Source organism: Anas acuta, chromosome 2 (assembly GCF_963932015.1).
Source record: "Anas acuta chromosome 2, bAnaAcu1.1, whole genome shotgun sequence".
Taxonomy (NCBI): domain Eukaryota; kingdom Metazoa; phylum Chordata; class Aves; order Anseriformes; family Anatidae; genus Anas; species Anas acuta.
The window spans coordinates 19,093,714-19,108,735 of NC_088980.1; the positions used below are offsets into that span (position 1 = coordinate 19,093,714).

The 15,022-nt window shown below is 44.8% G+C and overlaps 1 protein-coding gene and 1 long non-coding RNA gene across 3 annotated transcripts in view; both read left to right on the forward strand.

Annotated features, from left to right (window-relative positions):
• Nucleotides 1-6,040: 6,040 nt before the first annotated feature.
• LOC137851669 (uncharacterized) lies at nucleotides 6,041-8,594 on the forward strand. Its single transcript, XR_011093341.1, has 2 exons — nucleotides 6,041-7,945; nucleotides 8,295-8,594. It is a non-coding gene; the product is annotated as an uncharacterized lncRNA (long non-coding RNA).
• A 5,949-nt stretch (nucleotides 8,595-14,543) lies between these two features.
• PIP4K2A (phosphatidylinositol-5-phosphate 4-kinase type 2 alpha) overlaps nucleotides 14,544-15,022 on the forward strand; it is a 107,650-nt gene continuing 107,171 nt past the window's right edge. The window contains exon 1 of one of the 2 annotated variants that reach the window (XM_068673749.1): nucleotides 14,544-14,939. In XM_068673749.1, the coding sequence (XP_068529850.1) occupies nucleotides 14,799-14,939 (141 nt within the window). In that variant the 5' untranslated portion in view covers nucleotides 14,544-14,798. The remainder of the gene's footprint in view (nucleotides 14,940-15,022) is intronic. The other variant, XM_068673748.1, reaches the window with a different exon arrangement.

Below are 15,022 nucleotides of genomic sequence, written 5' to 3' on the forward strand. Positions count from 1 at the left end.
CACATTCTGCCTAGAAAAGGAAATTTTTGTCCTCTTAGCTAAAACTTCAGATTTCTCTCAGCATTGCACGGTCCTGGAGAAAAAAATGTCCTATTTGGAAAAGGTCAAATTGTTGGAAATTTCATCCTACCAGGGAGCTAAGAATTCCCAAATAGTAGTTTTTAGGCTCAGCGGTGGGAGGTGCATGGACCTGCTGAGCCCCGAGGTCCAGCTCTGCCTGGCTCCACACTGGTTCCTAGGCTCCCTTCCTTCTGGGCCTCTCCTTTAGACAATTCATTTTCATTTCCAGGGCAAAAATGTTTTTAGCAAGGCCTGTATAGGCAGACCCCAACTCACCCAAGCATTCTCATGCTTCTTTAAGAGAAATTCTCTTCAGTAACTTGTGCTCCTGAATGAAAACCCAAAGAAGCAGCCCTCAGCTATAAGTACTTGTTCACACTTTCTTCTCTCTAGACACCAGCTGGAAGCAGTTTTACTGTCCGACAGCTACTTTGCAGGTAGTTCTTTTTATCTGAATGTTTTTCAAGTGTACTTCTAATCTGGTGATAAATATATCCTTTCCTACTCCTCAGTGCTGTGTGTGTACGCTTGGCATGCTGACTCTTTACTCAAGTGTTTAAAATATGGTTGCAGTGCTTCGCTACTACCCGTCCTGCAGAGCTGAAGGACTCCGCGTGTGGCCACAACTCCTTGCTGAGGTCCAACCCAATCAGTTGACCAAGTGAGATCAATGAGCCTACCATTTATGCTGCTGAACTTTTAGCACCAAAGATGATAGGTGAAAAATAAAAACAAAGAAAAACCTTCAAATTCAAGGCTAAGTCCCGAGATGAATCATTATTTGTAAACTTGACAAATTTCATCTGGAAATCATGGAAAAAAGAACTGCATATTTATGGATGATTTTCAGGCGAGACTTTAAAACCCCAAATGTAATCACTGTGCCTGTGGAAATCAGCTCTGGAGCACTCCAGACCCAGTAGAACTGGAGCTATTAGCAGGTTCAGCCACCAACCTTAAACCACTTATCTTCATGTGTTAGGATATAATACATGGCTGCAAGTTTTCACCTACATCCTATATTCATCTTATATTAATTCATCTATCCACTTTGCTAGTCTGTTGCCTCAAATTGTTAAGGCATGCTTCTTAAAACAGTTATATATAACAATAATCTCTGAGTTGCAGTACGGCGAAATTGCTTCCTTTTACCTATAAACTGCTAACTGTATTTGTAAGGATTTTTATTTTTATTTCCAATTTTTAATATTACTACATTAGTAATCACTAATGAAGTATGACTATTATTAATTAACAAGTGGCATGCTAGTTGGAAGAACATTAAGAACTTAATGGAATATAATTTTCTTGTGTACCAGCTGGGACAGCTTAAAACCAGGCAGCAGGGATGATCCATGGGATGGTGCCTTGGGGATGATGCCTGCAGTACTCCTAAAATATGGTGAGGAGATGACCAGCGTAGCTTTCCATGCATGGAAGAGGGGGGGGACTACCTTTCCCTGCCCAGTTTGTTAGGGCTAACCACAACATAGTCTATTACTTTACCATATCCCGTGCCCTCTGGTATTCAACTATTGTTTTCCTCCTGGAAAACAGATTAATATACAGAAAAATTACACATTTTTAAAATAGTTTCTCATGCAAAAGTTAGTTAGGTTTGGCTTTTTTTCCTACTTTTCCTTAGAGGCTGTTAGAAGCAACAATATTTCAGACTTACTGGAATGCCTAGAGAAATACATCTTTCTCCTTGAGAGATTTGTTTCAAGCTAATAGTGTTTTCTGCCAGGGAACATGACTGAAGACAGAGCTGAGAGAAGCCTGGTAACTGACAGAAAATATCCCAGCAATGGATGAAGAAGCAAACGAATAAAATAATGAAGTGATAAGTCATACAAATTGTTTCTTTGCTCTGAGTGAAAGGGGAAACGTGACAGTATCTGACAGAGCAGGTCACTTTGATGGCAGTCTTCCTGAGACCTACTGTCCCAGCAGAAGCTATTTGATTTCATTTATAAGGAAATGTTTGTTTCAAAAGATCAGTCTCATTCAAGCTTTCTCTGCCATTCCTTTTTAAACATCTATCTGATGCCTGAACTTCCAAGTAATTTTCTTGTCACAAAGACTGTGCAGAAGAGGAAAGAAAACCCCTGCTGCTTCCTCCCTTCCTTTTCATTCGATTATTTACTTGTTTTTCAGACTCTCTTCTCCATTTCCATTTTTGTCAGCTCTTTTCTGTGCCAGCCCCTCTTCTTTCTGCCTGGTGCATCTGTGTATACGGGTCTGCATATTTGCACAACCAGTAAGTGACAAGGAATAATATTTTCTTTTATATACATATATATATATATGCATATATTTAATGATGTCTTCATGCTATTTTTGGTAGTCAGATAGCGATGCTAAAAAGTAGGTTCTGTCTGTCAGTTAGATGAAAGAACCAACCTGTTTGCCACATATAAGAACAGCTAAACTCTCTCCTTTCAATAATCAGCAGCCAAAATAATAGGGAAAAGCACACACAAATACCAGGTTATGTGGTTGTGTTTACTGCAGTTTTGTCTGCTTTGGAAACAGAGGAGCCCAGCAACGTGCCACAGGTTTTCTGTCCTCGCCCACGCTCCCCGCAGGAACCCGAACAGAAACCCTGTGGTCTGCAAGCTGGGAGCAGCATGGAGATGGTTTCCTTCCCCCTCACACATATTTAAGCGTGTCTGGGTTTTATTTTTGTGTTGATGCTTTTCTGTGAGTAAACACTGGTTCTGAACTGAAAAGCGGGGTCTGTAGCAGTCAGCCTGGTGTTGGTTCAGTGCCACCAATACTCTGACTATATCCAGCACTGCCTCTAGGTCTCGAAGCCCTTCCCCACTGTGCAGCAGTAGTTTAAGATGTTTCTTAAGCTCAAGCTCATCCCGGAATATAGATGTTCAAGGAACTAAAAAACACACTGGCACACATGAATACTTCATTCTTAAAGAGACTTTATTCATCTTTGCTTCAAAGAAGAGCAAAACTTCTTGGCTTCCTTCCTTTATTCTTCCACATTGAATGGAAACTTAATTTCTGTGGGACCGTGCAGTACCTAACATCAAAGAATTGTCGTTTATATCAACACAAAAGCTCTTGCTCTGCTGCACTTACTCTGCAGCCTGCAAGCTGCTAGGTGGCCCTTTTTGCCTGCCTGGCAGAGGAAACATGGTAGCAACTTCATTTGCAAATGTAGAAATGGTGACAGCGTAAAAAAGCTGCGGTTTTGCAGTATTTCTTCTTTTGCTTCAATTTTCCGCCCCTCTTACTCTGCACACCTCACACATGTGAAACTGTACACTGTAAAGGGAGCTTTGGGCATATACCAATAGTTTATCTGTTATTTTTGTCCTTTTTTTTTTTCCTCATTAATGAATTAATCTCCAAGCTTACTTTATATATAATCACAGACAAGATGTTCTCCTGGTGTTAACTTGTATAAACTTTTTTTTATTTTAAAGAACTAGGCCTCTTAGGTGGTACTAGCTAAGGTGCTCTGTGCTTGGAAAGGGCATACAGTAAGTCATCTTCCTGCCTACAGTAACTCACACGGATAACTCTATGCCCTGCCTTCATCCGTGTTGTGCCAATCATTCCCTGCTGGATTTTGTTCTCATTCAAAATAGATACGAACTGAATCTTTGAATATTTCTTACTTGTTTTCAAACAAAAAATAGCTAAAAAAAAAAAAGTAGAATACACCAATAACCTATTAGTTTAGTTAACACCTAGAATGGCTCTGTTTTTTTTTTTTTTCACTGTGGGACCACTGGATTTCTCCAGAGCTGAATTCCTAGAAATGCTCACGCTTCCCCAGTGAAACTGAGGGAGCCTCAAGCCTGCTGGCTCCGACAACAAGCCTGGGAGATGTGTTGCTGAAGACTGCCGTGACATTTTCAGCGGCAGTGTATAATGATCAAAGCTTTGTCTGCCCACAGGTCAGATTGTTTTAACAACACTAACGATCCCTGCTAACTCATCTCGTACCAGGACTCTGGTCCCTGCCACCAGACCCCCTGTGCAGAGGCAGCAGTACCCTGTCACCCCCAGGATCACCAGGAAACGCCACCCCCATGCTTGCCAAGGAGGAAGGCTTGGGCCAAGAGGCCCCTCCTCACACCTAGAATAGCTATGGTTGCTTTGCTTAGCCTACTTTTAATACCAGAGTAGGCAAAGCACTGCTACGTCTTATGGTTGGAAGATGTCGTGTGTGCTCTCATGGCGTGGCTTCTCCCACAAACAGGAGATAACCCACCCGGGCTGGTGCAGCCATTTACTGTAAGCACCTCCGCACTTGTAAAACCATTTCTGTTTAAAGTTACCACACACATTTACTTACAGGAACAAAAAACTGTGTAGATCAGGCCTGAAGCACGTGTATCTTGAAACAGACATGCCCAAGAGGAAAGAGCCATAGTACACCGAACCCCACCACGAGCACTGCCTCCCGTGAAATGGTGGTGCTCTAGGGGCTTGCAACCATGTAGGCCTGTCACAGATGGGGCCTGAGGTTTGAAACACATTACCACACACTCAAAGCCTATCTCATTATCCATCTCTACAACATTTTATGCTGTTGCTTGGAGATTTCACTAGAATCTCTTTCAGTCTTATGTCTAACCAGCTCCTACAGCATTTTCACTTCTGCTCTCGTGAGAGCTGGGTTTCGTTTTCTCTTCAGCTCCTTGAAGTTTCACACAGTAATTAGAAAGTAATTAAGATGTGCACATTTTTCGTCCTATCATTTTTCTCCTTTCTTAATCTGATGTCGGGCAAGCTGATTATTTGCATTTATTTTAGAAAAACTAAAAACTTTAAGTATCTGTTGGCATCAAGAAAGTTTTTCAGTAACTGAAATAGGCTTAAGGAAGTGACTTTTTCTCATTTCCATTTTTTTTAAAGAATATTTCTTGGAAAACATGTATTTGTTATGTAAATCAAAAGAATTCGAGGTGAGATTGGTTTTATCTAGGATAAAAACTTCTTTAGCAGAAACATATAATTTACTGAAAACCTAAATATTGCAAGTTATTTACATTAGAAATATAAAATATCCTAAAAAGGAGAGACATGATAGACTATAACTTTCTAATAACATATTTGGGTCTCATTGTCAATTACATATTGTTTGAAACAATAATATATTACAACTGAGCCATGAAGAAGAAAATGCAAACTCATGTCCATCCTGAAGATGGACAAAAAGGAGAATCTGGGGAAGTACAGACCAGACAGCTTAACTGCACGCCCTTAGAGGGTTATGGACTGAATTCTCCTATAAGCCATTTCCAAGCAAAAGAAGGATAAGAAGGTGATTGGGAATAGCCAGCACAGAATTATCAAGGGCAAATTATGCCTGAGCAACCTGATTGCCTTCTGTGATGAGGTGACTTTCTCTGTCATGGAGGGAGGAGCACTGACTGCTGTATGCTTTGATTCTAGCAAGGCCTTTGATACAGTCTCCCATTATCTCCTTAGAGCCAAATTAGTGAGGTATGGACTGTGTAAGTGGATGATAACATGGGCAGAAAATCAGCTGAGCCACTGGGCTCAAAGGGTGGTAATCAACAATATGAAGCAGAACTGGTGACCGGCTGTACAAGTGGCATCCCTCAAGGATTCATAGCGGAGATAATACTGTTTAATATCTTTATTCATGACCTGGATGATGGGATGGAGTGCACTCTCAGCAAGTTTGCAGACAATATGCCATTGGAGGGAGCAGCTGTTACGCTAGGAGAACAGGGCTGCCGTGCATAGGCACCTGAACAGACTGGGGACATGGTCTGACAGAAACCTCCTGAAGTCCAGCAAAGGCAAGTGGGATCTAGGATCTTGCATTTGAGACGGAATAAATGGGCTGTAAGAGTGTATCCAGCTGGTTGAGAAAAGTGTTTCTCCCCCATGTTCACTTCTGAGCCTGTACCTGGCATGCTGAGTCCAGTTTTGGAGTACCCAGGCCAAGAAAGGCATTGCCATACTGGAGCAAGCCCCGTGGAGGATCACCAGGATAGTTTTGGGACTGGACCACATCCTACATGAGAACAGGCTGGGAGACCTGGTTTTGTTCCGCAGTAAGCAGTAAAGGCAACAAAGAGGGCTTACTGCTGCCTCCAGATACCTAATGGAAGAGCACAGAGAAAACAGAATCAGGCTCTTCTCAAAGGTGTCCAGCAACAGGACAAGGAGCAGTAGACACAAGCCGGAGTGTGGGGAATTCCTATTGGACACATAGAAAAAACGTGGAGGTGGCAAAATGCTGGAAAGGTCACAGGATTTCCTTCCCTGGAGAATTCAGAATGTGAATGGACAAGGTCTGGAGCAAGCTGATGTGTGGTGAAATGTTATCCATGTAAATTCTTTAAATGCAGGTAAGGCCAGATTTTTTTAAAACATTACTTTATTTAGATACCATGCATGAGAGACCTGCTTCTCACAAGGACCGTGCCACTGAAGCTTCAGGATTCAGTTGGTGTTGTCAGTGCTCAGGTTCTTGGTATCTGGTGTTTCCTGTCCAAAAGGGAGGCATCCAGTATTAAAGGATTTTTTTATTAGTAGTATTTTTTTTGCAACTTGAGCTTTGAAAACTACATACTCTACTTTTCCATGAGTTTCACAAGGACTTTTTTTAAGGGCTATTTCTCCAGTATTGGCATTAGCGGAGCTTTTCAATGTCTCCAGAAGAAAAACGCTTGAGAGTTGTTTAGCAACGTTGAAAGAGAGCACAAACAACCTCCTCTAAAAACAAAATCCTTAGTAACAGTGGCAACCATCTAAATTAGAGCATGCAGGAACTACTGCAGCTCTTTAACAGTTCATCAGCTACGGTAGTTCCTGTGATTAACCACAGCAAGCGAGAAACTCTAAAATGGTGCATGCTAAGGAAGCTGTATTTCTGGGCTAGAAATTGGAAAGGCTGCTCCAGTGCTGTAGCAGGAAGGAAAATTCCTCAGAAACTTCACAAATATGAAAAATATAGCTAGATGAAAATGGAACTTACTGGCTTTACCAATTAAGATGAGCTCTGCACCAAGCAGTTTCTATTAAAAGTATGTGCCACTATAGGAAGTAAATACTGCATTTTATTTCTTAGACTATTTTTAAAATGTGTCATTTCATGTTTAATTACATTTAAAAACAGAGGAAGCTCAAAATCTTTTCCATCAGAAAAAAGAGTATATTTTGAAATAAATCAGCTCTTAGACAGGCACAAATGTGATTAATGGATTTTTCAAAGTGCATTTATTACCCAGTGTTGATCAAAATACCTTGCAGGTTGAAGAACAAACAAGAAGCATATACAGAATGTCCTTATTGAACTTACATGTTCTTGATACCATAATTTTAGTAGTGAAATCTATCAATTTAGATCTTTTTGCTGAAACAAAACAAAACAACATGAAGGTTTACACATTGTTTAAGGTTTAGATTCTCTGTCCCCAAGCTGGAGCAACAGTACCCAGGAGCAATTCTGCAACTCCATTGCCAACTACACCTGAGGAAACAGGATCAGTAAAGAGATGCCAGAAAATCCCAGGAAGCTGCACGTAAACAACTCACCAGCTGAGCTGTAGTCACTGTGAACCTAGAAAGGGTTAAAACCCTTTGCTTCAGAAGAAGGAAGAGGTTAGCCCTTAAAGACTATATAAGCTGCAAAACCTGGCAGTTGTGGCTTGTTAAACTGCTGGGAGGTGGAACTGACAGCTGTGCTGCCTAAGTGGGGGAAGTCATAAAAGGGAAGCAGAGGGCCCCTGAGGGAGTGGGATAGCTGGGCTTCAGCGTTGCTCTGGCTAGGGGGAATTTTACTTTGTTTGAACTAAAATGGATGCGGCTACTGTGAGACACCGATCACGATCACCGTAAGGCTTTCAGTTGGGTTGTTTATGGAGAGTTGAACAAGGTGAGAAGAAGCTGTCCTGGCTTCCATTGCATTTGGGGAGGTGACTAAAGGAGCTACCCCTGGCTGTAATAACTTCCTAAGCCTAGGCTGGAGTAGGTTGTCTATTTTTTTCATCATAAATAAAAAGAAAGCAAAGCATCACTTGGGATAGATGCCTGACTCCTAATTGAGGCTGATTGCCCCCTTCATAGGTCTTTGGTTATGTGCCATGCCTTGTGTTGGGGAACAAAAGGAAATTGGTAATGCTTAAAATGAAATGTAAGACTCCTTTGTGCTTAAGGAATTGCTGCATTGATCTCTGTAAATTAATTTTAATAACTTTGTTTTTGCATTTTAAATTATGTTCCAGAGTTTGTTTGAAATCCTCTGCAATGATGTGAAATTCTGCAAACCCAGCGACTCTTGATGGCACATCTGACGACTGGCAGGCAATGCCTTCTGCCTGTAAACATATATAGGCAGTAATCATTTCCATATACAAATTGTATTTGTTCTTCTGAAAGCAGAGCAATTAAGGAGTCTGCATTTTAAAAAAAGTTTATGCTTACTGGTTTTCTGTTTTTCAGTTTTACAAATGAAGGAAATGCCTTGTCTTCAAAATATTTGGACTGTTCTTTCTGTATTTCCAATAAATTGGTAAATAACTCAACATCCTTGTGGGTTTTATGCTCTTGTAGAAGGTTAATTTATTTCAGGAATTTATTTTCATCATGTCTTTAAGATGAATTCTTTTTTAAAAACAGCAATATTTTAGAACTATGGGCTGGATTTAAAGTAACCCAGCTTGGCTTGAAGTGACATGTACCCAGACCAATTTATAGAGTAATGGAACAATTTATGAGTCTGCCCTAGCTGAAATTAGTTTCTATGGCAGTTGGCCCAGGGATACTCTGTGGGCCTTCTGTTCTTTGCAGCTGCAGAAAATAATTGTAAAGGGCAGTATTACCTTCCAGTAGCTAGGCAAAGCTTCACTTACAAACTGTGTGATATCCCTTTCCTCAGGAGTAGAGACCCTAACTCACCAGAATTGCTCTCGATGATCAGTGAAACAAAAAGCAAGTCATTCCTATATGTGCTGGGATGAAGTATTAAGTTAGGAAGTGTTATGTTTAAATAGTAAGGCTCAGCAAGACTTTGCTGCAAGCATCAATAAGAGCAAAGGGACTTTAATGGTGAGCTTGCTAGTCCCAGGCTTTACTTAAATGCCAAGGTGAGAGCCTGCACCCTGTTTTTAATTTATGCAAACTATTGATGAAGTCAGTCAAGGGCAACCAGTCATTAGCACAGTCTTGCTAGCTTATTCTCTCCTTCCCTCTCTCCTGTCCACCAGCTCCCAATGGAGCATCTTGTACAGGCACAGGAAGAAACAGAAGAAAAAAAAATAGTACCAATGACAGAAAAAAAATGATGCAGATATGACAAAACAAAACACTTTCATCTCCTCTGGAGCTTCTAACTACTGCTCAGTGCTAATAAGGATAGTAAACCACTTCATCAGAGAGTGAGCATGTTCTGACCAGCTTAGTCCACTGGTGATATCACACCCTTAATAAAGTTCCCAAGCACTGTGAATTGACCCTGGCCGTGCCCTCCTATTCAGTCCTCAGGCAGTTCAAAAGCTTTATATTCAGCCATCAAAAAGTTCTGGACACTCTAAAGGAGTCTCTAACGCTTGTAAATCCACAGGGGGTGGATTTCTTTAAAGTCAAGTAGGAAGTGCCGCTCTGTTGTTGGAGTGTGCGGTAACTCAGAGCATGAATCTCCTATTCCCAAAAACTGTTCTTACCAACGCTGGAAGATACAGATCCCAAACAGTCTTCTAAGAAACAGCTAAAGACCAACTGCTTCCTCAGAAGAGGTTGTATTGTCATAATTTGGCCCTTCAGTCTTCTGTCAGTTCCTGGGCCATCATCTCAACATCTACGTTAGCATGCTCACAGGTTATCTGTGAAGTGAAACAAGCTGTTTTGCTTACAATGGCTCATGAATGCTGTTGTGGAGATACACTGAACAAGAGAGATCTCCCCATAGGCACTACAGGCAGTATTGTACCAGCTTTGGGTTTAGCTCTGAAGTTTTACAGTGCTCTCCCAGAAGGTCTTTCCTCTTCTGATACTGGATGTACACCACAAACTGATCAGCAACATACATTCACAGTGTCATGCTATAAAAAAATCTGTCAATGGACTGAAGTACAAGTGTTGTGCCAGGCAGTATATGTGAAACACCTCCTCACACACGCACAAAAATGTCCATAAGCTACAAGAGACCAAGGAGCAGACCTTGGATGCAGGTTCTCTCTCCCCAGAGATAGTCAGCCTGTGTTAGGGTGGGGAGAAATCCCAAGAGGCTGCCAAGGTTCCATGGCCACAGAGAGAACTTTCTGGTGTCAGTGCTGGAAGGGGCCCGTGGCCAAAGCTCAGCCTTCAGAACGCATCAGGACCATGGTTAGGGTTAGGATCAGGGGCAAGAGCCTGCTGCTGCAGGTGGATTGGGGTTGGAAAGGAGTTTCAGAAAGAGACAGTGGGGTGCAGAGAAAACTTGGGAGGGGAGAATGTTTGGTGGGTGTCTTGGTCTGAGGTTCACCCTGTGATCACGGTTAGGGTTAGGGCTGAGGAAAAGAGAAAGCCAAGAGCCCCAGTTGGAGGGAGATGGGAAAAAGGCTGCCAAAGGAAATGGTGGGCTGCAAAGAGAACATGGCTGAGAGAAAATTTTGGTGTGGGCATTGGCAGTGAGGCCTGGTCAGCATATAGTTGGGCTTAAAGCCAGGGTTACACTCGAGAGAGATGAGAGCTCCAGCTGCAGAGGGACAAGGAAGGAACTGGTAATGGGAAGTGTAGGCTGCAAGAACGTGGTTGCCAGAACATTTTGGTTTGGCCTGGTGAGTTCTAGGCCAAGGCTCAGCCTTTGTTTGAGTTTGATATGGCTAGTGTTAGTATTAGGGCTGAGAGAAAAAGATAACCTAGAGCTGAGGTGGGACTCGGGTAGAAAGGACTTGCCCAGAGAAAGGGTGGCATGCAAGGAGAGCTTGGCTGGGAGATCCTTCTGGTGATGGCACCAAAAGGGGGCAGTGACAAAGCTCAGCTTATGGTTAGGTTTATTTTGGAGTTAGAGTTAGGGCTGGAGGAAAGAGACAGACAGCTCCAGCTGAAGGGGAGCTACAAAGGGGCTTTGAAGGGGAACTTTAGGCTGCAAGGAGAACGTGGCAGGGCTGCCTGGTCTGAGGCTCTGCCTCCTCCTAGGTTTGGAGGTAGGGTTAGATTTGTCAGCAAGAGCGAGCCTAATGCTGCAATTAGAATGGGCCTAGGAAGTGCAGGGTGCAGGAAGAACTTGGTTGCTTTTGCTGGTTTTGTTTTGTTTTGGTTTTTGTTTTTACTGCTTGGCATCCTGGTCTGAGGCTAAGCATACAGCTAGCGTGAGGGTTAGTGTTAACATTGGGAGAAAGAGAGAGCCCAGACCTCCAGCTGCAGGAGAGGTTGAAAGCAGTTGCTAGAGGAAAGGCTGGGACACAAAGATAACTCGTCTGTAAGATCTTTTAGGTGTGTGCACTGGCTGGGGGCTTGGTCTAAGGCTCAGTACTGTCGGGGTAGGGATAGGTCTGAGGTTATGGCTGACAGAAGGAGAGAGCCAAGAGCTGCAGCTGGCTCAGGGCTAGAAAGTGGCTGTCACAGGGACGTGTGGGCTGCAAGAACTCGGCTGCAAGAACTTCCTGGTGTGGGCACTGGCCGGGGGCCATGTCCAAAGCATATGGTTTGAGCGAGCATTAAGATTAGGGCTGAGAGAGAGTCTGGAGCTGCATCTGGAGTGGAGCTGGAGAGGAGCTCTAAAGAAAAAACGGTGTAGATAAAATGTGGTGTAGAGAAAATGTGGCAAAAGGAACACATTGTGGGCACTGGCTGGGGGTCCTGGTCTAAGGATCTGTGTTAAAGTTAGTATCTGGGCAGAGACAGGCTAAAGTTGCAGCTGGAGGGGAACACGAAAGGAACATGCCAAAGGAAAGGTGGGCTGTGAAAAAAACATACTTCTGAGAAGGTTTTAGCTTGGGCACTGGCTAGGGCCCCTAGGCTGAGGCTTAGCACAAGACCGACCCCGGGTCTCCCAGGGTTAGAGCTAGGAGAAAGAGAAAGACCAGAGCTCCAGCTGGAGGGGAGCTAAAAGGGTTTAAAGAGAAGTCTAGGCTGCAAGAACTTGACGGGGAAATTTTTGCCTTAGGAATTGGCTGGGTAATCCAGTCCCAGGCTAAGCCTCTGGCTAGGTTTAAGAGCTAAGGTTAGGGTTACAGTTGAAGGAAAGAAAGAGACTGGGGCTCTAGCTGATGCACAGCCAGAAAGAGGTGCAAAAGAAAAGCGTAGGCTGCAAGTGTGACTGGGTTTTGCCTCTTCAAGTGATGCCCATGTCCATCTCCAGGTATATCATGGCACAGGTGGTAGACCTGTGTCATCCCAACAAGATAGGCAAGTGCAGGTAACCATCCTGTTCTTGGTGCATGAAACTGGAGAATACAAACCTGTGCCTTAGACGTCGTCTAGGTAGTCCAGGCACTTGATTTGTTCAGATTCTGCTCTAAAGATTATGATCAACATCTTTTGTTCCTCGGATAACACATAACCTTCCTTGCTAAGGATTCACATCTGCAGGAAGGAACTCTTCAGAATCTAGGCCAAGATGACAAGAAAGTCTCCTGGAAGAAAAAAGAAATATGAAAACAAAAAACAACTTCCTTCCGCAGCCTTTCCTTTCCTATAATAAACCTAAAAAAATGCGTGTTGTATATGACACGCTTAAAAAACAAAATGCTTCACTATATGGATTTTATGGATTTATTCTGGAAAGAAGATGAAAGACAAACATGACAGATGTTAGTCACGTTGATGTGTGCAGCATTGCACAATGCTCAGATGTCATGTTCTAAGCATAACGTAAGGAATAAAATGGGTACTGAACTCTTCTAAAAATCTGACTTCAAATCTATATTTAGGCATCTAAGTGACCTGCTTTTATTCAGAGGTGCTGACTATTCAGCTGCTTCCATTGACTGCAGTAGAAACATCAGGGATTTTTGCTGTTGTAAGATTTTTTTTCCAAGAAATATTAGAATTTAGAAACCATCTGTAATTCCTAATAACTTTTTACTCTTAAATAATAATAATAAAATATAGCATTTCTGCTCTCTCCTACTCTCAATAAGACGCAGAAAAGAGGCCATATAATAAGCCCCAGTAACTGTTTCAATGCTGAAGGGAGATAAAACTATTTACTTGGATAACATTGCTATTGAGATCACAAAGGCAAAAGAGAAATGGAAAGGATGTGACACTTGACCAACTGAGTTTGGGACAATGAGGTTTTAAATTTATAAGCACCTGTGTAAGTCAGTCCCATGAGCGCACCTGTAGACCTTAATGGCCCTGAGCAGCCTCACCTGGGAGGTCCATCCCCACCCTCTGCCCATGACCTCTATTTAAGTTCAGGGATGAGGTGAGGTTGGGTTTTTGCCTGAGCTATGCTGTAGGTATGCCTGTCTCCAATCTTGCCTTCTGCATATGCCTTGGGGCTATACCAGCAGCAGCTTGCCTCCAGGCCTCTGCCTCCTTCTAGCCTGGCCTCCTGGATGGACCTTGTGCCTATGCTGAGCCTTCCCAGGTAGACCTGGCTTCTCTGGGACTGCTGCTGTGTACTGGGCCCCATTGGTGAGGGTGCTGCCTAAACTGGGACAATTCTTGGCTCCTGGTTTGTCCACCCATGGGGCAGCCATGCTATTGCTGTTCCCCATGGACCTGGTGACCTTGCTGAGCAAGCAGCCAATGCACAAAGCAGGACCTGCAATGGGCACATCCCTCTGTGTGCCTTGGAAGTCAAGGGGTGGCTTAGCCTGAGTGTGCTGGCTCTTGGGAAGGGGCAGTGCTGCCAGGAGGACTTCACTGTGCAAGGAAGGAAAGTGTATTTCATGTACAATGCTTCTGACTTGGGCAGATGTGCCTTTGCAGGATGTCATCTACCCCTGACCACATCCTCTGTGGTCACAGAGAGAGTTCAGAAACACTTTTTAAACATTTTTTAAACATTTTTTGCTGTGAGTACAATTGGGCAAGCAGGTGTTACAGGGATGCAGTGCATCCACAGCACAGCAAAACCCCTGCGTGGTGCCTGCAGGAGGCTGTTTTGTGGTGCTTGCTGCGTGCTGGCTGTGACAGCTCCGCTTGCAGGCAGGAGCCAGGTGAGGAGAGGGCTGGCGATGATGCCCTGTCCCAGGAGGACATCAGTGTCCCCTTGCCCAAGGTGTCCCTTCAGGTGTATTTATTTAGAGGGGAGAGGTGGGGAGTGAACACGAGAAGGGCGCAGAGCAGTGTGTATTTAACTCCCTTGGTGCCATTTGTGATCGCTTCACCGTACTGGGAGCAATCCCCAGCCCCTCAGGGCACCGAGCGGGCTCTCCCCCTTTCCCCTCAGCCAGCAGCCGCACGGCCGCCATGACGCCTGCGCGCGCCCGCGGGGCATGCGCGCTGCGGCGGCAGGAACCGAAACTCCCGCGCCGGCTGGGAACGGGGCGGGGGGGGGGGGCGGTGGCAGCTCCCCCCCCATCCACTCCCCCCCCTCCATGCAGCGGGGAGGGGGCGGGCGGAGGGGGCGTGGCCGCGGCGCGGGAGCGGGGCCATTTCGGCGCGCGGCTGCAGGCCGGGATGCGCGCGGCGCCCCGCGGCACCCTGCCCGCCCCGCCGCCCGCACGGCCGCGGCGCTGAGCTGAGCACCGCCGCCTCCCTCCTCCTCCTCCTCCTCCTCCTCCTCCTCCATCCCTCCCTGCCTCCTGCCCTCCTCCTTCCCTGCCGGCCGCCGCCGCTGCCGCCGCCGCGCCATGGCGGCCCCCAGCACCATCGCCCCCGCCCTGGCGAGTAAAACCAAGACGAAGAAGAAGCACTTCGTGGCGCAGAAAGTGAAGCTGTTCCGGGCCAGCGACCCGCTGCTCAGCGTCCTCATGTGGGGGGTCAACCACTCGGTAAGCGGCGGGGAGGAAGAGGAGGAGGAGGAGGAGGAGGGAGGGCCGCCGTGCCCCCCCCCCCCACCCTCAGGCTCCGGGTG